General features: G+C 41.9%; 1 protein-coding gene across 2 annotated transcripts in view; it reads left to right on the top strand.

Annotated features, from left to right (window-relative positions):
• The window catches only part of LOC111869714, an 87,971-nt gene that overhangs the window by 56,877 nt on the left and 7,398 nt on the right, over window positions 1-23,696 (top strand). Inside the window, exons 3-8 of one of the 2 annotated variants that reach the window (XM_023861430.2) lie at window positions 12,253-12,473; window positions 14,283-16,418; window positions 17,755-18,480; window positions 18,884-18,950; window positions 21,693-21,881; window positions 22,335-22,498. In XM_023861430.2, coding sequence (XP_023717198.1) covers window positions 12,285-12,473; window positions 14,283-16,418; window positions 17,755-18,480; window positions 18,884-18,950; window positions 21,693-21,881; window positions 22,335-22,498 — 3,471 coding nt within the window. In that variant the 5' untranslated portion in view covers window positions 12,253-12,284. The remainder of the gene's footprint in view (window positions 1-12,252; window positions 12,474-14,282; window positions 16,419-17,754; window positions 18,481-18,883; window positions 18,951-21,692; window positions 21,882-22,334; window positions 22,499-23,696) is intronic. The other variant, XM_023861432.2, reaches the window with a different exon arrangement.

A 23,696-nucleotide genomic window follows, 5' to 3' on the forward strand; every position in this document is an offset into this window, starting at 1 on the left:
TGACTGACGCGAATTGACGCCTGGTAATGAGTTAAACAGTTTCACAGATTACCAACTTCTACAAATTCTCTCTACTTGTCTCTGCTTGTACTGACTGGCTAATTCTTCGATTATTCATGGAAGCTGTCTCAGATGCAGAGGTTTGTAGCGTCGAATGAGGTAGGTCAATTTTCAGTACCCAAGGTTTTATAGACGACGATGAATAGAAGCAGCACGTCATACAGTGTCGTTGAACAGTGAATCAGGTCAACTCATACAAGGAAGTAACAAGAAACTAATATTAAGTGATAATTAATATGTGATGACTGGAACATTCTAACGTCAGTACTCCGGCAACATAAAGGCAATAAGATTATGAAAGACGCACATCGCATGAATGGAAATGTTGTTACGTTTCAGAGTCATTTGTCCGTTTCATTGAGCACGAATCGAGCTTAACTTGTAAAGGATCAAAGGTTCATCGGACCGGTGAAAGAAAGTGAAGTATCAGTTTTGGATTGTGGATTCTCACGGCAAGCAGACGAAATTGGGACGCTTGCCGTATTGAATAAACCGCCCGCATTTACTACGGCACCGGTGAACTGCCGTTTCGCAAAATTAATGTAGCAAGGCGTGTTAACTAACGAAATCCTTGGTGTGCGGGGTCTTCCTTGATGACCCGAAGTTCTCAGCTTGTTGAAACCCGACGGTTCACAAACGCCCCCCATTGAATCATGTCCTGAGCCATTTAATTCGAGCCCACTCCTTCATATCCGATTCACTTAAGACTAATTTCAGTATCATCAGCCCATCAACACCCGTGTCACCAGAACGGTATCGTCCCTTCAGGTTTTTCAACCACTCATATGAAGTTGAAACTGCCCCTATCTGTACCACATAACTAACTCTATGGATTTGGATCCTTCTTGAGAAGTTACCTTTTGCACAGTTACTCAAGAATTTTCCAGCATCTTATTTAGCCTGAAAGTTCGTAATCATGTACATGAGTCCGCTAGTGGTCCCTATCCTGAGCCAGATCAATCCAGTGCATACGCACTCATCCCGTTTCACTCAGATCCACCTTAATATTGTGACATGACGCCCGATAGTTGGAATAGTGAAATTAGTGGAGACGTCAGTTGCTAGGCAACGACTCGGTAAACACATTCCCGCTGCAACGAATGAGCAAGTAACAGTCGAGTAAATTCCGTTGCTATGCAACGGCGCTGTGAAAACGTCTTTCCAAAACAGGGAGCCTGTTTTTCTGCGTGGTTCGTACGAAGTGGTTGTACAGAAGCGTTCAGTTGAGAGCAGTTAGTCGAGGTTCGAGACGCCAGCCTGCCAGGATATGAGCCTGGGAACAGAGGAAATGAATTCAGTCTAGTCTTCTGAATTGGCAGTTGCAGAATAATAATGGCAAGAAAGGAATTAGTCGGTGAAAAAAGACTTCATGTGTTATTTGAAGTGGCAGTGACACTGTTATAAATCCGTTGCCAAGACACGACTAGTGAAGACTGAGAACCTTAGTGCGTGTGTAACGATGAACTGTAGGCCGTGGTTAGTCGCTGGCTTCCCACCGCGGCGGCCCGAATTCGAGCCCGGGTCAGATGATGTGGGGTTTGTGGTGGACAGAGTGACGCTGGGGTAGGTTTTCTCCGAGTACTTCGGTTTCCCCTACCAGTCTTCATTCAACAAATTGCCCCACAATCTCTATCATCTGGGGCTGGTACAATAGGCCTGTAGTGGCCGCAGTACCGAGTGGACTCAGTCTCACTCCACTAAGAATAATAAAAAATTAATAAAAACGGAGAACTGCAAAGTGTGTAGATGAGCGATAGTGCTGTAATTGCCTCTAGTTCCGAGTGCATAATCCCGTCATGAATATCATTGCATTTAATCTAACATGCTGCAATGTTCTTAATTCCAACTGAATAAAAGTTTCCCGTTTGGGCAGAAAGTCATTCTTCTGATGTTACTTTCCCTGGCTGATGCAAATTTCAGATGCAGTTTCTGCTACTCGTATCCCAGCCACGCTAATCAATCTTTTCCCTAACCTCAACATGTTACTGTGCACGTGCATCATTCATGACATATGTCCACCCTCCTTTCAATGTTTCCACTCACTCCTGAACTTTGCTGTGCATATATTTATCGTCATACTGAAATGTAACTGTTCCGTAATTTTCACTAGTTTTCACATTCTCAGACGAGAAGATTACAGTCACATATTCTTTTGATGCATTCTACTTGTGGAGGAGCCATGTTACACGTGTCACGACTCAAAAGGCAACGAAGACAAGCTGCCAGTTGCTAGTGGGTAAAGTTTGTATTGTTTGTATCAGTCATCCGTTTTATGCCTTGTATTCAGGAAAATATGGCGTGAATTTGGGGGAGGGGTTAGGTCTAACCGTCATATTTACTAGTTTCTAAAGAATGTCTGCAGAAATGTCACTTCTCAGTATTTAGAATTGGTCTCCTGTCTCTACGACGTGAATGGACACGGAAAGTATGGGAGGATGAAATCGAACAAAGCAAGGACGTGACAGACTTTCCCCTCATACTGACAAGTTGCTAAATGGAAACTTTTGTGTTTCCGGCGTGGTTCCATTTCGAGGTCACGGGTTTGTAACCCTCAAGGCCCAGTTCCGAGAAGTTACTTCATGATATTAATTAGTGTCAGCATCAGAATAGATACGACCTCGAGGATTTCGTTTAGAAAGCATTCGTATCGTATCTAGCAGGCACATTAACCAAAATATCCCCCCCCAAACGTCGGTTGGCTTTTAACAGACTTCACGATTATACGTGGTACAATCATTAAGTTCGTTGACTGTAGTTCTATCGCGTCATGTTACAAGGTATTCACGTACACTTACACAGGTCCACATCGGCCCTCATAATAGTTGCCGTTGGCCGCTATGCAAGTCTGCCAACGTTGATATAGCTGCCGAAAACATTGCTGAAACATACTGGCAGGAAATTCCCGTACGTCGTCTCTTGTGGCATTCACGACCTCCTCGGACGACTTAAATTTACGACCACGTAGCTTTGCCTTCAAGCGTTGAAAGACAAAGAAATCACATGGTGCGAGATCAGGTGAGTACGGAGGGTGTGGCAAAATGGTGACCTGTTGCCTTGCCAGTTCCTCTTGCCGCACTGCGGCCCAAAGCTTCTTCGCTGTACAGTTGCTTCAACATGTTAAACGTTTCGCTAGGGGATTTGCCTAGTTTTTGGCAGACCTTGATGTTTGCCCATTGTTCAAATTGCCACATTTTCGTTTTCCGCCACTTGCATTTAACTGCAGTTCACAATAGAGACAGTAGTTCCGCTTACACTGTTTGCACACAATTGTCTCTTGCTGTGACGAGAGATGAACTGACAGGGCATCATATCGTGCCTCAACCTATCCGCTGTAGTGCACTGCAACGACACTTCGCGGCCAGTCCACGAACTTATTGGCTATTGTAATATGTCCTAGAAGACAGAACTCTTCAAGCATCTACTAACTGGAAAAGCGGAACTGTACCAACCAAGGGGTAAGTGATCAGCTACGCGCTGCGACTTCTTTACCACGGAGAAGTAACTCCCCGTGGCCATCGGGTAAGTTACTAATTGGACCCCAGAGCCAGCCTGACACAACGGGGGTCCATACCGAAAATGGGACCGTGGCGAATACCGGGATAGTTCCTCCTATTTGCATGGCAGTTGCAGCCCAACGCCCAAACGCTTGTATCTGATTCCAGGACTTCTGTTACGTACATCAAATGTTAACATGAACAGAAAAGTGAACCCATAGGATTTATACTCTTATTATAAGGGTGTGTTTCGTCTACGAATGGCGCATGGTTGCTATCTATGTGTATTCATTGTTATTATAAATCGAGGAAACATCAATCAGGTTCTAGAACTTTCTCAGGAGTTTGGACAACACTTCCGATCATGCTATGTTATAGGAATTCTTATTGTACTAATATTTCTCTCCAAATCAGAGAGCCGTAAGCAAATGTATGAAACCTTCGCTTAGTGGGGTGTGGAGTCCAACTGGGTCCACTTGGCACTGCGGCCACTGATTGGCCCATTCTAACCTGCGGGGGCACGCGGTAGTGTAGTTGGTTGAGGCACTATGCTACAAGCCGGAAGGTCGCGGGTTCAAATCCCGATGAGATCATTGGATTTTTTCAATTGACCTAATCCTTCCAGCCGCACTGTGGCCCTGGGGTCAACTCAGCCTTTAACAGAAATGAGTACCATGAATATTCTTGGAATGCTCTTGGGGGGAAAAGGGCGGCCGGAGCGTAGGGCTGACAACCTTGCCGCCATCTATGAACCGATTGTCTAGAAAATGTGGGAACCTCAACATCTCACAACCCTATGGGCCTCCGCCGCCTGTTACAGGGATACATTTACTTTTACTTACTTTACTTTTAAGGCCGCGCCATAGCTCAAGCGGTTACTCGCTGGCTTCCCACCGCGACGTCCCGGGTTCGATTCCGGGGTCTGGTCAAGTGGGATTTGTGGTGGATAAAGTGGTGCTGGGACAGGTTTTCTCCGAGTACTTCGGTTTCCCCTGCCAATCTTCATTCCACCAGTTGCTCCACAATCACCCTCACCTATCATCTGGGGCTGGTACAATAGGCCAGAAGTGGCCGCAGTACAAGGGACTTAGTCCCACCCCACTAGCATTAAAAAAATTACTTTACTTTTAGCAGAAGAGTCGCAGATTTGTGCCGCGTTTCATCAAAATGTGTCAAAGGATATACGTATATATACGTACAAAATTCTCTTATATTCTTCCATAAAATGACAGTATACACAAAATATAGGAAGAACGACTCCCATAGTGGAAGAATGATATAATACGCGAGTTTGAATTAAGACGTATAAGATGATAAATCTTAACAAATTTTAATATATATATATAAATTTTATCATAGTAAATGAAGAATATACAGTTTAAATAATTTTATAAACGACACATGATGGCCAGCAGTGCAATAGTTTAACGTAAATAACACACCTGAGGACGGCACAGTGATGCCGAAACATATAGTGAAGTGACATGTGAGATTGAGTGCACTAGAAGACGGCCAATATACATACATATCATGGACGAGAATCAGTGCAACAGGGCGCTAAAATACAACATTATGAATCGAAGTAAGTTAAGGGGTTCGACAAAATTTAGTATTAGGCCTTTAAAGTGGAAAACCCTCGAAGAAGAAGTGACGAGTGTATCACCACATATGCCCTAAAAGCTTATGCCTTCCGACATACATCGTTGCGTTTGGAGTGCACACAAAAATATGTACCCTTTTAACTTGATACTTAGCGGCCTCCGTAGTCTAGGGGTAACGTTCCCACCTCATGACTCAAGGTACGCGGGTTCAAACCCGGCGGAGGTCGTGGAATTTTTAAGGGCGGAAAAATTCAGGGAACAAATCCTCCGGGAGGACTTTCAGCCGTGGGTCCCATGTCGTAGATTTACGGCACGTAAAAGATCCTCATGTCTCTAGGAGACTCTGAGCAAAATTAGGTAAAAGGTTTCCCACCCAAGTAGTTTCCAATGCCTCCGGTAGATGGGGGAAGTATCGGGTATCATTGCCAGTAGAGGTGCCGAACTCGTTGGCTGAGCGGGGCTGATAGCAAGCTCCAGTACCGGTAGGGTATGGCGACTGGTAGAATATCAAAAGGTGACGTACAGTAGATCAACAACTGGTCCAATAATGAATGAATGAATGAATGAATGAATGAATGAATGAATTTGATACTTCTGTTTTCGTTAGCCGATGTAAGGGGACTTAAAATAGCTATGAAGCAATGTTTAAAGTTAACTGTGTTGTTGTGATAGCAAACGCGATCTAAAATAATTTAATCCACCCAGTATTCATTCGCACGGCCCTAAACTACTTCGCGGAATCGTGGGGCTCAGAGGTTACGCGGAACACAATTTTAGAGACACTGATCTAGAAGATTGTCAGTCGGTTTGATGCAACGTTTTAGTTTCAAATGATATTCTACATGTTCAACATCAGCTGAAAAAGCTTTTGTAAGAGCAGCGTGGTTCGGCCCTGTTTTCTTTTCATTCTGATTGGCCTGTGCCTTTGTTTCTTCAAGTTGTTCCTGCCCCGGTACTTGTAATATTCATTTACATCAGTTACGTACTCCGCTCTTCATTATTTTGTTTGCTTGTTATTCTGATCATTCCACGATCTTATAATATTGTTACTCTGTTACATATTTGTAAGAACTGCAAAGAAAATAACAAAGACAAAAGACATAAGAAGTACGAAAAATATGACGAACGTAGTATTTGCATATAAACAGACGTGTCTTATATAATTTGATATGGCGCAGATAGACATTGAACTGTTAATGTTCCATCCAACATGTGGACATGACTAAGGTACCCTGCTCAAGAGTACATAGCGTGGGCATGAGTACACACACAAATATTGTAACGTAAATGGTGATATGATGCTATGGTTTTCTGGGTATCCAGTTCGTTTCGTCACTTGACACTGTTAGACTGGAGTGTGGTATGGACCCAGACTCACGTGCACAGTTTACAAGTTCTTTATTCCAAGAACCTCACTTCGTGACAGCTGCCTGCTCTTCCATGGATTGCTGAGACAATGAAAGTGGGACTGATTTGCATAGTGTCAGTCCAAGGTTCCCCGTTCGTGCAGATGCGATTTCTGCAAACGCTGGGTACGGTAAACGGCGCGTTGAGCTTTTAACATGACCAGTGCTATGCATATTTTGTCCATCTAGTGAGCACAGGTTGTGACTATCTTTCATGAGCATTTTACAGAACCGCCTCTGTGGTCTAGTGGTCAGAGTTCCTGGCTACAGATCCAGAGGTCCGGGTTTGATTCCCGCCGTTACCAGATTTTCTGAGAAGTAGTGGGTCTGGAAGGGGATCCACTCAGCCTCGTGAGGATAATTGAGGAGCTACTTGAATGCAAAAGTAGCGGCACCGGTCTAGAAAACCGAAATTAACGGCCATGGGGCTTCGTTTCGCTGACCACGCGACACCCTCTATTCGCTAAAGTTTGCACTAACTTCGCCGACAAGCGGTGGTCGCTCGGTCGGTATAGTTCGCTTGCAGACTAAAGTCACGATGTTATTTGTTTGTTTGGAAATGTTTTCTTTCCCGAATCGTTTCCTTAATTTTCACGCTGGTATTATCGCGAACACAATTGTCAGTGTACAACTCTCACGTTTCATTTCGACACAAGGAATAACGCGACTGACTGAATGTTTAAAACAGTACCAGGAACCGACTACTGTTGAGATACAGCTCACAGCATGGTAATTATTCCAAGTTTGTTTTTTGGGGGGTTGGGGGCGGTACTGTACATAAATTAGAATATACTGTATGGACTGTTGGTCTGTAGACTGCGCCACGTGTACGAATGCTCGCAGTGCGGGTTTGTGCGAGTAGCTTGAGTACCTCACGCCGGACGGACCGAACGATTTACGGCAGGCTCTCAGGTATCTCCTTGTATCGCACTAACCATATGCGTAGCTAATTAGCTATTAAATCTCACATCCAAGTCAAAGTTTGGCGACATTACACAGAGCTAGTGAATTAGCCCGTTGACCACCTACAGGACGCTGTAGCAGAATATTCGTCGTTGAAACTTGAACGGTCACGCAGAGGTGATGAAGTGAGCTATGCAAGAGGCACAGGTTGCGGGGGGCATGTAAGCACGCATCTGTACCCCCGGATTTCTTGAAAAATTCAATATTGAAAAAGGAGATAACGTTAAATATTAATAACAAAAAATACGTACAATTATAATTAAATGTGATGCCATCTGTGTTTTCAGTAGAGATCCCGACAACTTTAAGGCGTATTAAACGTAACTTTGGGGAAAATTTTCTAGCCACCTCTCCCAAAATAAATCTGGTGGCGCTTGTGAGGACAGTTTTCAATAAGAAAGTTTTTGACATCCGAGGGTGAAATATCTGTGATGTGGATGCAATGGTGTATTTATACCTGTAAGAAATTAAATTGGACGATACAATATAGGAATTAGTAACAACTAGCGTTTATGACGAAGCAGTAATTTGAAGATTAGTGCTACACATCATCTGAAGTTCCGTATAGAACATCTTACACGTGTTCATGTTTCTTCACCAGAATTCGGGACACGAGTCGTGATGTAAAAATAACTAGTATAGCTCTGATTAGTCTAAGGCCCCCCCATACACACACAGTTTGGCCTTCCGATCGACCTTACAGGCAAAACTGTGACAGTTTACCCCCTCCCTTTCCTCCCCATACACGCGCAGATAAAGCAGCAGGCTTCATGCCACAATCACGGTCTTCCAGCCTATAATGTTGAGTCACACACGTCACGTGCTTCGGTCCTGCAGGCAGAACTGACGGACTGCCGGGTTTCCCACAGGCCAACAGTCCAAACGATTGGCCGGCCGCACCACACACGTCAGTTTTGCCTTTCAGTCTTCAACTGTGCAGACCGAACTGGAGGCCAAACTGTGTGTGCATGGGGGCCCTAAGTCATTCTATCATGGAGCCCGATTAAATATAAAACGAGCAATGCTGCCTGTCAGATACTGATAAGAATCTGCATTGAGTTGCAACCCGTATTAAATTTGATAAAAGTATTTGTGGAGGGTGGGTTTAGATTTCCGACAAAGCAAGAGACACGATATGGAGTGTGAATGTCGCCGTCGGCGTGTTGGCGACGCCCTAGACTTGTAATCGAGAGGTGCTCAATTCGAAATTTGGCTGAAACATCAGTTTGTGACCACGAAGTTTCCTGGTTGTCCTCAGCCCTGTTCCCTCTATCAGGTCGCAACTAGTCCCGTCCATATTCTTTCCAATTAATTATTTACCTATCATCGTGACATTCGGCGCTGTGAAGTCTGACACACTGACAGCGTTGTGAAAACAAACAGTCATATTGCTATAAATTGAGAGGTAAATGGTAAGGACTCCTTCTGCCCGTACCTAAGCTTATACTCGTAGTAATGGAAGCGTGTTGCAGGTGTGGAAGTAAAGATCCGCCCTTCCTTGAGTACCAGATAAAAGAGAATAAAGAACGTGACTGCTGTGCAGTGGGGGAAGGCTCGCCGATACTCATTGGATAGGAGGCTTTGTGGGCGCTAGAGCTGGTCTGGACGTGTTAGCGAAGAGAAAAATACCCTTTTTACTTCGAGTCGAATTGTGGCCTAGCAACCAGTCACTTCACTCACTGGGCTATTCTAACTCATCATTAGATAAGCGTGCTTATGGTGCATTTATTCTATAGGCTAGCGAAAACATTACACTCTGATTGATTTTCTTCCGGTCTGTGAATTTATACCCCTTCTAAAAGCTGTGGAAAGGGAAATTAATTTACGGAAGACAAGTAACTTGTGTTCCCCTACCACCGAAAGGAGAAATAAGAATTGTAACTTGGGGTAAGGTTCGAGATTAGAGCTTACTCATTTTCTAAAGGAGCCGGGATAGTATAGTCGGTATAGCAACTAGCTACGGGCTGAACGACTGAGGGGTCGGAGTTCGAGTTCCGGTAGGGTCAAGAATTTTCTCTTCTCCAAGTGGTGCAGACCGGTTCTGGGGCCCACCCAACGTCCTATCTAATGGGTACCGGTGTCTCTTCCTCCGGGGGTAAAGTGTCAGGGTCGTGAAGCTGGCCACTCACCTCCAGCTAATGCAGAGGTCAAGAAAATGCAAATCTATATTACATCCACTCCCCCATACGCCTTCATGGCGTAGTGCTTAATTAGTTAAGCAGAGGGACAATACTCACTAATTCCCTCGAAGGTCCTTAATTGGGGCAGAAAATTACTACAAAAGGAGATCACATGGACACTGTATATGTTTCTAAGTTTATGATTTATTCTGACCGTCTTACAGTGCATACATTTATTCACCTTACTCTTCTCTCTTGCACTACATGTTTCAGCACTAACGTGCCATCTTCAGGTGCTTTTCGATGTACGTCGAACTACTTCATTGCATGCCCTGTTGTCTTTATACTAAAATAACTAAAATATATATTCGTCATATATATTGATAAATTTTAAATATTAAAAATATTAAAATTGTTCAGGATTTGTCATCCTTATGTCGTATCTCAATACGCGAGTCACACCTANATGAAGTAGTTCGACGTACATCGAAAAGCACCTGAAGATGGCACGTTAGTGCTGAAACATGTAGTGCAAGAGAGAAGAGTAAGGTGAATAAATGTATGCACTGTAAGACGGTCAGAATAAATCATGGACATAAATCAGTGCAACAGGACACTAAAATATAACATTATTTCTAAGTTATTATATAATGATGCTGCCAGTATAGGGGCTATATAGCATCAATGATAGGATATGGAGTAGTTGGTGGAAGGAGAATTGAGAAAGGAAGCTGCATATATTCTGTATGTGTAAGAATGGAGATGGTGTTGCCTGAAGCTTTCTAATATATTCCCATTGCAACGAACACTTGACTTCAAGTCATTGAGCCTGATGAATAAACACATTATGAAAAATTCAACTGCACAAAGTGGGTTAAAGGAAGCAATTATCCTTCTAATTTTGGTGAACTTCCCAGTAATGTGCAAAGAACTTGGAGCTTTTACAAGAGCGAGAGAAAGTGTTAAAAATTCATGTCCTCATTTTTTTGTCCTGTATCTGTAGGTCCAAGTCTGTTGCGAATTTATAGCCATATTTTTAATGACTTCTGTGTCTCCATGCCTCCTTGGTTTTTTCTGAGGAGAAAATTTGGGGTCTTTTTATTGTCCACTCTGTTTTGCTATGTAAACCAATCTTCTCCATGGCCTTCCATTCTTACCAAGTAACATGAAGGTGTATTGCGTAGTCCCATCGGTCTTCATGTCTAATTTTTAATGATCCTGTATGGTCCTTTATATTTCATGAAAACGTAATTTACATCACTTCTTCCCCTTTTAGTGAGAAATTCACATCAGCATAAATGTATGGGAAATGCTTTCACTTTAAAAAGATTCATCTTATCCCTCCTATTATTTGTCACTTCTTATGATCTGTTTTTTTTTCATACACTCATCCTTAATACTAATGTATTTTGTTGTTTGTATTGTGGCTTCCTAAAAATGTCACATTCAGAGACTATTTAAGTTGACAGAAAAGGCCTTTGAAGTTTCAGTAGGGAGTAGACATGAAAGACTCCTGTAGTGTGGTAATGTCAGAGTAAATTTACTTTTCAGTAACTTGCAGACACTGATACATAAAGAAATAATTGAACTGTAGAAATTTCTTTCACTCCACCTGCCACTATTTCAAAGAACTGTCATTTCCACATATTTATATTTATAAATAACTAATTAATTAACTTGCCCTCCACTGGTCCCTGTCCTCAGCCAGATCAATCCAGTCCTCAACACCCCATCCCATATCTCTTAAGATCCAGTTTGATATTATCCACCTACCTATGTTTTATTTTCTTAGTGGGCTTTCCCACCAATACCTATATTCCTCTTCTGCCCCATTTGTGATACATGCCCTGCCCATCCTCCTTGACTCTGTCATTCTAATGATATTTGGCGAAGAGTAGAAGTTATGAAGTTCCTCGTTATACAGTTTCCTATAATCTCCTGTCACTACACCTGTCTTTGGTCAAAATGTGCTCCTCAGCACCCTGTTCTGAAACACCCTCAGTCTATGTTCCTCCCTTAATGTCAGAGACCAAGTGTCACACCCATAAAGAACCACAGACAAAATTATAGTCTTGTATATTTTAAATTCTTATGTTTTTAGACAGCAGACGAGAAGACAAAGGGTTCTGGACTGAATGGTAATAAGCATTACCCGAGGTCAGTCTGCTCTTGATTTCCTCCTGAATCAAATTTTGTTTTGTTACTGTCGTTCCCAAATATTTAAACTGTGCCACAGTTTCAAAGGATCTGCTAGCTCTCTCTATGTTATGATTTTGCCCTGCATTCTGGTGACTAAATAGCAACATATACTTAGTTTCTGCAACTCCTGTGCAGCAGTTCTGGACAGTTCTGCAAAGCCACTGTTGAGTGTGAATTTTATTCTTATGAGATTTGAGGTTCTCTTGGTGGTAATTATGATGATTGCAGTCTTCTAGGATGTGACAGCTTGTATGCTGAAGACCTCTACCAACATTTCAGAGGAACCTGCTTCCTTCCCCAGATTAGAAGATGGAGGCAGTAGGTTCCTTTGAAACAGTAATAAAGTGCTAACATTGCATGGCATCATATTTCAGAAGGCTATAATCTTTAATTATGTTCTTGTCCACAGGATCAATGATGATATCATGTTAGCAGAGATAAATGATGGCAGCTCTGTGCCACCATTTTGTTCAGAATGCATGGAAGAAAGATCTGTGCTCAAATTGCTTTAAATCCAAAGAAGAGCACAGTTCACATGCGTCTGGTGCAGGTGAAGGCAAGACTCGCTATCTGGCAACCATGTACCCTAGCCGCGCCCATTCTTGGCGGCAGAATTACACAGCACCTCAGGTAATGCATGTGGGAACAATTTGAACTTCATCTCGGGAATAATTATATTTGCCCATCACCCTTGTTATTATAAGGTGGTCTATGGTGTAATATATTGGATGTAGTGCAAGGTATGCTGGAATATTTAACAGACTCTTTTTCTGTTTCTGTTGTGGGATGTGGAATCCGGTGGCGCGGAGAGACGATCACGTCAAACTACAAGTGTTTATTGCTGTTAGAATGGATATTACAGACTATCAGGGAAACAGAGCGTGCTAAAACTCCATTCGTAGCCGGCTAGCCTGAGCTAGTGATCGCGTTCTTCCTTGCAGCAGCCGGGTGATTGCGAGCTGGCGGGTTGCCGGGCGAGGCTCTTGCAGTAGCGGGCTAGCCGTTAACAGTGGCGGCGAGGCCGGCAGGCAGGCCGATAGGTGAAGCCCCTACCGCGGCTGGTGATCGCTGGCGCAGTCTGCTGCTGGTGCTTGATACTAATAGAGTAATAGACATACCATTGCGGTGTTTTCTCGATGCAAGCTAAACTGTGATGGCTGTGACTGATGTGACTGATGCTAGCTTCAACGTCAAAGTCATGTTGCGACTGGCGGTCAGTCAGTCTGTCTTCATGACCAGATGTTACTTTTTAAGTGAAAGTTACTGTTCTGTCCATGCGGGGCTCCCTCTCTGACGAGAGGTCAGGTCTGTAATTTGTCAATCATAGTCGACAATATTAGGCCATTGTCACTATGTACTCATATTTACAGTTGAATCTTTATATCTAGTACGAATATGTATAATATATACAAGGCCTCTGTCAGTCTAGGCTCAGCATATGCCCTATTTATATGATGCTAGCTTGTCGTAGGCCCGCATCTTTATAGTACTTTTGTCGCTAGGCGTCGCACTAACCAATGGGCATTGAAGCTGCCGTGGTAAGAGCTGATTGGGTAGCGCTTGTTTTACTGTTGGAGGCTCCCACACTGTAGTAATTAACACTTGTGAAGGCTCTTGTGGATGGCTTTGACTTTGACTTAACCTTGTGGATGTGGTGACTGAAACTTGGGTTTACAAAAGACATGAGTTATCGCATTTTTTTGGTTGGTTTAATCAGTACCTTTATGGAACATAAAATATGGTAGAAGACATTAGATAGCAGCAAATAAAATGGTTGGAGTATGCAGAAGTGATTGCTCCTGAATGTTTAATATAGCAAATGTATTATTGCAATCTTACAGAAAGATGAGATGTAGGAGGACTGAGGAAAAGCTAGAAGGTACAGTTCAGTTAGCTTTGGAATTAAACTTTAACCCAGTTCTTGTTACATTAGAAGTATAAGAAGAATAGGAGTGTTTTTATCATCCTTCAGAAACTTTAAAACAAAAATGTGTTAGAAAAATTGCTGTCTGAATTAAGTTTCAGTCCTGTTTCTGTTCTTGGGTGTTGACACTATGTTGTGGTGGGCAGGTAGGCAAGTTTCAGAGAACCTCGTTTTGTTCATATGTCCGTCTGAAATGAGTAAACAGTAGCTTGTTAGCATTTTCAGCCAGGAAAGGTGACCATGAAAATGGATTCAAGTTCTCGTCTTCCTCCTGTTGGCACAGATACCCGTTAGAGCATAGAATTTTCCTAATGTCTTGTGGCTCAGAAGTATGAAGTATCAGTGCTAGGCTGCTCTGTAGTCACTTCCTCTTGAAGATGGCCTGTGAAACATAAGCAAACTAATCCACCATGACATTTTGTCATCACCCAAGAGGTGAAAAAAGATTACCTACTAAATTAAATGAAAACACAAAAACTTAAGAGTCAGTTGAGGATTGTGTATTATGTTAACAGGGTATCCTGAAGGATGGGCAGCAGGTTCGCCGATCAAAAGGTTCTGCCGTACACTTTCCAGCTGAGGAGTCACAGGTGATTGGATTTGGAGGGGATGAGTTCGACCCTTCAGACAGTGAAGATACCTTTGAGCCTGAAGAGAATGTCATAGCATCAGATGATGATGTTGGTGATGGTGAAGAGGATCGTGCCTTGCAGAAACTTACACGTACCAACACTGACTTTAATACTATGGCTGCAAATTTCTCAGTAACAGGCAGCAGTGAAACTAAGCGAACCTATACTCAGTTGTTACTTGGAAAACCACTCACTGATGCTGACGGACGTCGTAGGACATTGCAAGTCTCTGTTACTCCATTTGGTGGCCGGGAAGAATCTGATGCATCACCTGTGACAAGCATTCAGAAAAGTCATCTTGGTAAGCTGTCACCTGAGCAACTGGATAAGAATAAGAAAATCACACAGTCCCCTAGAGGAGAGTATAATGAAATTCAAAATGAAAAATCGGGAGAGATTGTTCTCAAATCAGTAGTGACAAATATCGAAACAAAGCAGGACAAAATTTTGAGTTCAGAAATAACACAAAATGAGAACTCACTGAAACAGGCAGAAATTGGGACAAAAAAGTCTTTCGTTAAAAGAAATGGAATTCCTCATCAGAACTCAAGAGATATTATTCTTAAATCACTTGTGAAACAAAGTGATGCCACTCGGATACCAGAAAGGACTGCAGCTGGAGCAGGAAATGAGAACAGTGTGGAAATTTTACTGTCACAAAACTCAAGTAACAAAGCTAAAGAAGCTGAAGTGACCCGTAATAAGGTACATGAGATGTCCTTGAAGCTGACTTGTGTTAAAAATGTTAACAAAACATCAAAGGAAATTGGAGAAAACACTTCAAAACCAACTGAGAATGAAGCACCAGAAGGTAAAGTGAGTCGCATTCCAGTGATCAAGAGTCGTGTCTCTCCAGAGAAACTGAAAGTTGTAAGTCGAACGTTGGCATTCAATGGAAGATCTGATCTGTCAAGCAAGCCACAAGAGACTTTACCAAAACCAGCAATTCGAAGAAGTAGTTACGAGTCTGTGAGGAAACTAGAAGATACTTCTAAGAAAGATAGTACAAATTTGACTGTTAGGAATAAGGAGGATATATGCAAAGGTAGTGACCAAAACATCAAGCAAGAAGACAGTGCAATACACAGCTTCAGAAAAGGGGTTAATGAAATCTGTGAAGCCAGTCTCTCAAATTCAGCCTTAAAAACTGAAATGCAGCTAGTACAAGATTTTGAAAATCTCATTAATAGAAGAAATTCTAATACAGAGACTGTTTCAAAACAAAGCAACATAATAGATGCTGCTGACGAAGTGAAACACAGTGAAATGAACTCTACTAATGCTATAGTAGAAATGTACAATGCAAAGGTAAAACTGAAAGATTCAGTAGTGACACTAAGTGCTGATGAAAGCAAAAATATTGTTAATTCTATCAGAGAACTGGACAAGAAGCCACTTACCAATCCATGTAATGCCGAAAGTGTTTCCAAAGAGATATCTACAGGAGGCCAGGTGTCGCTTGTAAAGGAAGAAACTTGTAATAATATGTTAGATGAGCTTGTAACAGAGAAGGAGGTTATAAAGGATACAGCAGTGTTATCTGTTCGTAAAATTGAAGGAGAATCATCAGTAAATAATCCAGTTAATTTGACAACTAAATCAGAAGACTTTTTAGATTCTAAACTAACAAATAGGACTATCACAGCAGACACCTTGTTAAAGGGGAAGGATGTGGATATGTTCTGTGTGGAAGAGAGCAGAGAGCTTGCAGGAGAACCAGATGGCCGGGCAGATCCTGACGAACTCGCAGAACCTCCTGCTCTTCCTCGTAGCCCCCCTCCAATCGTTGATCCTCGGCCCTCTTTTCTTCATTCCCCCACTCAGGTTAATGCTTTGAGGAAACCGCAAGGTGACAAGCCAAAAATACCAGTGAAACCAAGCACCAAGGTTTTGCAGGCAAATCCAAGAAGACACATTATACCCCAGTCACCAAAACTGCCAAAGAAACAGGAGAAAGAACAACAGCAACAAGAAGGACATCAGGACACAGTCACTGAGCAGCAAGAGCAGGTGTTAGAGGTAAGACTGGGTGTATATGGCAAATTCCTTTCAAAATTGGACACCAGTTTCTGCCGACCTAAGAGAATTGGTTTAGCACATGTGGAATCTGTTGTTTGTCATTCATTCATTCATTCAATCATTCAATCATTCATTCATTTCCTTTATTTTCCATATATCCATATGAATGGCAGAGCATGACTTTTTCAGAAGTGTTAACAAAACCCTGATTCAGAGGGGGGGGGTCAAGAAAATTTTTGTAGTTGAATGTATACATGATTATGCAAATTTCAGCTAGAAAAGAATTGAGTTAAGGAACAAACACAGAAGGAAAGTAAACCCAGAAGAAATGGTGAAGGATGAAAATGGTGATCTGCTTGCACATTCCCACAATATTTTGAACAGACAGAAGAGTTACTTCTCCCGGCTATTGTACGTAGAGATAGTGATGTTACTCAGTTGGAAATAAATATTTTTGAGTCATCACTACCTGAGCTTAGTCCTTTCGATGTTTTGAAAATTTAAGAGGTATAAATCGTCAGGTATTGATCAAATTCCAACAGAACTGATTCAAAAAGAGGGGAAACCTTACATTCTTAGCTCCATGAACTTACTAATTACATTGGAGTAGGGAAGAATAGCTTCTGCAGTGGAAAGAATCTGTTGCTGTACCAATTTACAAGATGGGTGATAAAACTGCAGAAGTAATATTGAAGGCATTAATTTCATACAGAATTTTATCCGATATCTCTCTTTCAGGGTTAACTGAATATGTAACCAAAACTGTTGGGAACTGTCATTGTGGGTTTCAACATAATAGATCAACAGCTGATCAGATTTTTAAATTTGTCAGGCACTGGTGAAAAAATGGGAACACATTGACACAGTATATCATATACTTATAAGACTTCAAGAAAGTCCATGATTCAGTTGTGAGGGAAGTGTTGTACAGTATTCTGACTTTGATATACCCTTGACACTAGTGTGGGTAGTAGATGTGTTTAAATGAAATCTGTAGTAAAATCTGTATATTTATAGGTACATTTTTCTGATATAGTGCCTGATCAAAATGGTCTGAAACAAGGAAATGCTTTACCACCATTGCTTTTCAACTTTTGCTTTAGAATATACCATTATGATGGTCCAAGAAATCCAGGTAGAATTGAAATTGAGTGGGTCACAACATCTTCTGGTTTTGTGCTGATGACTTTATAATCTATTGGGAGTTGACATGAATAAAAAAAAAACATTTTTGCTCTATATTATAAATGCTTTTGATGCACTTGTTGCACACACATGTAATACCCTTTTTCTCTAAAAGAGCTAGGAATGCAAATGCATAATGTTTTTATTGCAGGTGTCTACAGTTGAATGTGATGTTGTAGAGCAGTTACTACAGCAGCAGCAGCAGCAGCAACAACAACAACAACAGCAGCAGCAACAGCAACAGCAACAGCAACAGCAACAGCAACAGGAGTTAGTTGCTTTGGAAACTGCACGAGCTCACAAGCGACAAGCACCCAAACCACCTATGGCCCCTGTTGAGGACATTTCATGTTCCCTCTTCACTCGCAATCCATCTCTTGGTTTAATCATATCATCTTCCCCTGTTGCTCGGGAGAAAGAGAAGCGAGAACGAGCCTCATCTTGTAGTCCTAAGCTTCGTAGTGAGATGGTGAGCCAGTCTCCAAGTGGGGTGAGTTTTAATCCTGCATCATTTCCTGAGCCTGCTCCGCGGAGGTCTCTGTCACTCTCGGTGGAAAGTTTATCATCACCAGCACCTGTTGTCACTCCCCCTGAGCAAGAGAAGAAGAAATCATCTCATGGCCGAGCTCGTTTCTCACTCAGAAAGTTCCTACGCTTTGGAGGGAGTAAGGAAGATAAAAGTGTAGGCAGTGTGGAAGTGCACAGGAATGAGGATATGGGACCCAACTTGCCTGTGCCACGCCCACGGCTCGAGATCATACATCCCTCTGAGCTGAATGGCTCTAATGTGGAGGTACTGCGAGGTGATTCCAGCAATGTGAGACAGCGTCTAGATGATTCAAGCTCATCGGCTTCCAGTTGCAGTGAGAATAACAAGGTGAGAGATGCTGTAAGTGTTAAGTTTGCTTCTTTTTTCTTGGTGTAACATTAATGCTATAGATGTGTATTTGAAAAGTTAAAAAAAATCTAATCATAATTAGGATATCAGCTATTCTGACTAAAGATTTTTTAGGTCTCCTCAGTATCTCCAGATGAATGCTGGGATAATACCTCTAAATAAGTCACCACTCCCTTCTTGCATATTCCTGCCATTCATGAGTTGCTTCATATGCTATCTAATGCCACATGCTGAATACAGTTGAAACATAGAATTGAATAATTAAGTAATCATCCATTGGCATTAGTAATTTTATTTATAAACATTACTTTTAGTTATTTCTTGGTTTGCTTTGAATGATTATGTCTGTGCATGTGTGTTAAGACATAATTCTTTCTTTCAGGACAGTGAAATGTCATCTGACTCTGGAATTTCACAGTCAGTGAACAGCCCAAACCAAACCTCCTCAGGTAAATATCATGATAATGCAGTTTAGTTGCAGTAACTCTGATTATGACCTAGAACATTGTTTCCAAATCTGTTGTCTACAGGCTGCAGGCTGCAGACTGCAAGCTGTGATGGCTGTCAATAGCAGTGAATAACAACATGTCAGTTATTAATTCATAGTTTACATTTTCTCAGAATTTGAATTTGTGTAGATATCCACGAAGTCGTGCCAATTATTGTATAGCCCTCAAATCTTGTAAAAACAGCCTAAAATTTATTCTTCATCCCTAGAGGTGACATATGCCAGCTAACTATTTGTTCTCTATAGGATCTCAAGTTCTCACAGTGGTGGTTATGGAAAGTGTTGTCTTCTGGGTTATGACACTGTGCTCTCACAACAGTGGTTATGAAAAGTAGTATCATCTGGGATATAAAGCCATGTAATCCATTAAAACTGTAGCCGTCCGCCGACGTACAGTTGCCACGACTGTCGCTCGAGCTTGAGTTCTTAATCACAGGATACGGGTGCTTCGGAGATGGGAGTGGAACACACTTCGGGGTAAATAAATCCGGGATTGCCGTTTTAATTTAAAATTTCATTAATGATGAATATTTACATTATTCTCCTAGCTAGCCGCTCCGTCCGCCGACTAGCTACCACCACTCTTAAACACTTCTCTGTCTACCTTCCAACCACTGTCCTCCTCCGCTCCCTGTAACCGATCCCCATCTTTACAAGTCCCCCAGTTGGCATCAGAAAAACAAGAAAAATAACAAGAGAAATCCAAGGGTCGAGCCCGACATCTGGCCTACATTCGTATTTTTCGAGATGCCCATAAACCTCTGTAAGTCTTCAAGGATTCCAAGACCCCTCCTGGCCAGTCTCACACACGGTCAGTTCATGGGTTTATGATATATACTGGGAGTAAACAGGCGACGTTAGGGACAATAGCGGCACCCTTAGCCTAAGGAGGACAGTAGCGGAATTACAACTTGACGGTCCCGGGATGGTATCTCGCCAATGGAGCGTCTCTCATGGTATTAAACTATGCATAAGTAGTTCATACCCTTAATTATATAATTTTGACTAGGGACGTACGGTTACAAAAGTCAACCGATGTTTCAGAGAAACATATCGCCTCCATCTTCAGCATTGAATAAGCTAAGCAAGATACCAGTGTGAAAGCAGGTGGCAAGCTGAGTAATGAGCTAGTTGAACATTTTGGATTATATAGGAAGTGGGAGAGTGGACCTCAGTTCTCATTGGCTCACTGTGGGTCAAAATGAAACCTCTGGGCTCTCACACAACCACCAAGCAAACAAATAGGTGACAAGAAAAGGAGTTTATGATGGCACTTTGGCTGGTCTAGGAAAAAGACAAGGAAAAATTGTAAAGGTGTGTTGGCAGAGAACTAACGTGTAAGGGAGAGAGGCCAAGTGAGTGAGTTGCAGGCATGTGGTTAGTGATGAGAGATCACAAGAAGCAGAAGGAAACCAGAACATCAGAGTGGAGACTGGTGAGTACCTGGAGGCTTCCATCACATGACAGCAGATATGTGCTCTTTGAGGGGCCATGCAGGCCCATGCACATTGCCATTATCAAGGTACAAAATATGCCCTCTCTGGGTATTCACCAGCCTCCACCCTAATGTCTGGCTTCCTCCTGTTACTCCTACTGCCTCATCCCCCACTACATGCAGCTCACTCACTTTACTTCTCTCCCTTACACATCAGTTCCCTGCCCAACACACCAACACACCAACACACCCTTACAGTTTTCCCCTGTCTTTTTCCTAGACCAGTAAAACTGCCCTTTTCAGGGCCATCCTAAACTCCTGTTCTCGTCTCCTATTGGTTCGCACAGTGGTCACATGAGAGCCTAGCAGCTTCATTCTCTCCCACAGCCGGCCACTGGATACTGAGTTCCACTCTTCCATTTCCCTCCTGCTTACTATATAATCTGAAATTTCCAGCTGGCCAATTACTTGGCTTGTCACCTGCTTTCGCACTGGTATCTTGCTTGGCTTATTCAGCCCTGAACATGGAGGTGATATCTTTCTCTGAAATGTCAGTTGACTTTCAATAAACTACATGATGTTGTATCCCAGAGGATAGTACTCTTTATTTGTTCCCTGCTCTTCACAGAAATTCAGATTCTATGGAGGCTGAAATTAAGAACTTTGCATTGTGGCCATCTGCATCTTCCAGAACCAGAACCAGGTTCTGTCTTGGATGGTGCAAATTGACTCTTTGTGAAAGAAATGGAAAGAAGGAAGAACAGTATTTCTTAAACTTGTATTTTATACTAGAGGAGTATTATTATTTTTTATTGCTAGTGGGATGGGACTAAGTCCCTTGTACTGCGGCCACTTCTGGCCTATTGTACCAGCCCCAGATGAAAGGTGAGGGTGATTGTGGAGCAATTGGTGGAATGAAGATTGGCAGGGGAAACCGAAGTACTTGGAGAAAACCTGCCCCAACGCCACTTTGTCCACCACAAATCCCACTTGACCAGACCAGAGATCAAACCCAGGCCACCACGGTGGGAAGCCAGCGACTAACCGCTTGAGCAATGGCACGGCCCTACTAGAGGAGTAAGTTTGTGACAGTGTTGAAAAGATAGAGCCCGCACAGAACTCAACAATATGACATATTCATTCAGTGATTCGGTGCCACATGTTAGCAACCACTCATATAGAAGTGCTCAGCTTTGCTGTTTCTCTAATGATCCTGTTTCTATTTACTTCACTTTGTTCTCTCCATAGTACGGCCTGCAAAACCACCACCTCCCCCTCGGAACCAGTCTCTGGATGCATGGGGTAAGACAATAGAAGGTTTGAATAAACCAGCCAGGCCACCACCTCCAAAATCTGCAGAGCTGTTGTGGCAGCAGAAACAACCAGCTCGACAGATGCAGGCAGCAGTTCCTGTCAACAACCTGTATGCCAATTTAGGTGGGTACAGCATGTGATAATGACTGCCAAGGGGAACTGACTGTCTTAAATTATGATTTTCATGGTTTTCTTAGTCTCTACAGTCTCTACATTCTCTCCATGTATATTTTGTTCCTTTCCTAATGAAAACAGTCTTAACAGAGAGGTCGAATGGTTAACCCATTGTAGAATTTAGTATTCTGCAAAAAAAAAAATCATTTCAAATACTGCCTGATGTATCTAAGTAATTAGAAGTCATATTGTTTTTTATGTATGTAATGNTCTAATGAAAACAGTCTTAACAGAGAGGTCGAATGGTCAACCCATTGTAGAATTTAGTATTCTGCAAAAAAAAAAAAATCATTTCAAATACTGCCTGAGGAAGCACTGTATCTAAGTAATTAGAAGTCATATTGTTTTTTATGTATGTAATGCCACACAGACTGCAGAATGTGTCTGATTTGCCAGCGATAGGCCTCATTTCAGGTGAGGTCCGATCTGGTCTAACTCCCAGTAAACCACAACGTACGTCTAGTATCAGAGATGCTAACATGGAAGGAACCAAGAGGACAGTTGCACCACAGACTGATGACAGTGGCTACGAGTCTGTTGAGCTGAGTGATGGGAAGCATGTGTCGGTGAGGGAACAACCTGTCATGTAGTCCTAGCCATCTACTGATGTTTTCACCTGGGTAGAATGAAAAAACTGTTCTTTGTCCTCCCATAAGTTCTCTTCTTTCACTTTTGTTCATCCATCACTTTACTCTCCACTCTGGTCACATATTCATCACCTTAATTTTGTATGCTTTGAAGGAATACTAATGTCATACATGAATGAATGAATGTATAAGGTGTGGGTCTTCTTGGCCCTTGCACCGCGACCACAGTGATCTATTGTGCCTCAGTGTCATACATACTTACCACATGCCTATGTTGCTATAACACTAATTTCACTTATTTTCATTTAAAATCTTTACATTTAGATTTTGCCTAAGCTTCTAGTTTCACATTTTATTACTTTTATGGCCTGAATTTAAAAATCAATAAAATAAGGTAGAAAGTAGTAGACATTTAGAGAATTGTTCAGTTAATTGTCAGAGGCCTAACTGCAGTAGCACCAGTATGCTGTTTGGTGTGGTAATAAAGACAGAGTAGAAGGTAGGATAGAGAATGAAGTCAGGTTTTGTCACCTAAAGGTTGTGGGAACACTACCTTCACCTGAATAGTACAAACTCTCATTTTATGAATTTTCAGTTAACAGGTTTTAATGTTCATGCATTTCAAAGGATCCATATTCCTATTTTTTTGCATCAGAAATATGCTACAATCCAAACCTCGGAACTATAGCAATCTATCAGTGAATAAATCATTGCCAGATGATGTTGAATAGCATTGATTTTTTTATTTATCTGTTTACATTGTTGAACTATCTCAGTATACAAAGTTTCAGTGTAATAAGCTTGGGATTTATTACTGTTATCTTTCACAGAAAGATATACCTCATAGTTTTGCAGCAGATATTCCAGGGCATGGTTAAAATTGTAATTGTCTATCTAATAACAATTGACTAATGCTTTGATATACAGAAGATAATCACATCCAAAACCATAGAATGTTCATTTACATCTGTCCAGGTGAATCAGCCCTCAGTATTGCACTAGGTCTTTGTATGTTCTCAAATTACTGTCAGTGGTTGCATGAATTGTAATATAGTTAAACTGTGCTGAATCTATATCCAGTATGTCTATTTGAAGAAAACTGAGTAAATATGATGATAAAGCAACTAAGAGGTCAAGAAAGGTCATAAAGTCAGAGTAGAAACTGGAAGTTATTCAT

Source organism: Cryptotermes secundus, unplaced genomic scaffold, assembly GCF_002891405.2.
Source record: "Cryptotermes secundus unplaced genomic scaffold, Csec_1.0 scaffold2114, whole genome shotgun sequence".
In the NCBI taxonomy this organism is placed as follows: domain Eukaryota; kingdom Metazoa; phylum Arthropoda; class Insecta; order Blattodea; family Kalotermitidae; genus Cryptotermes; species Cryptotermes secundus.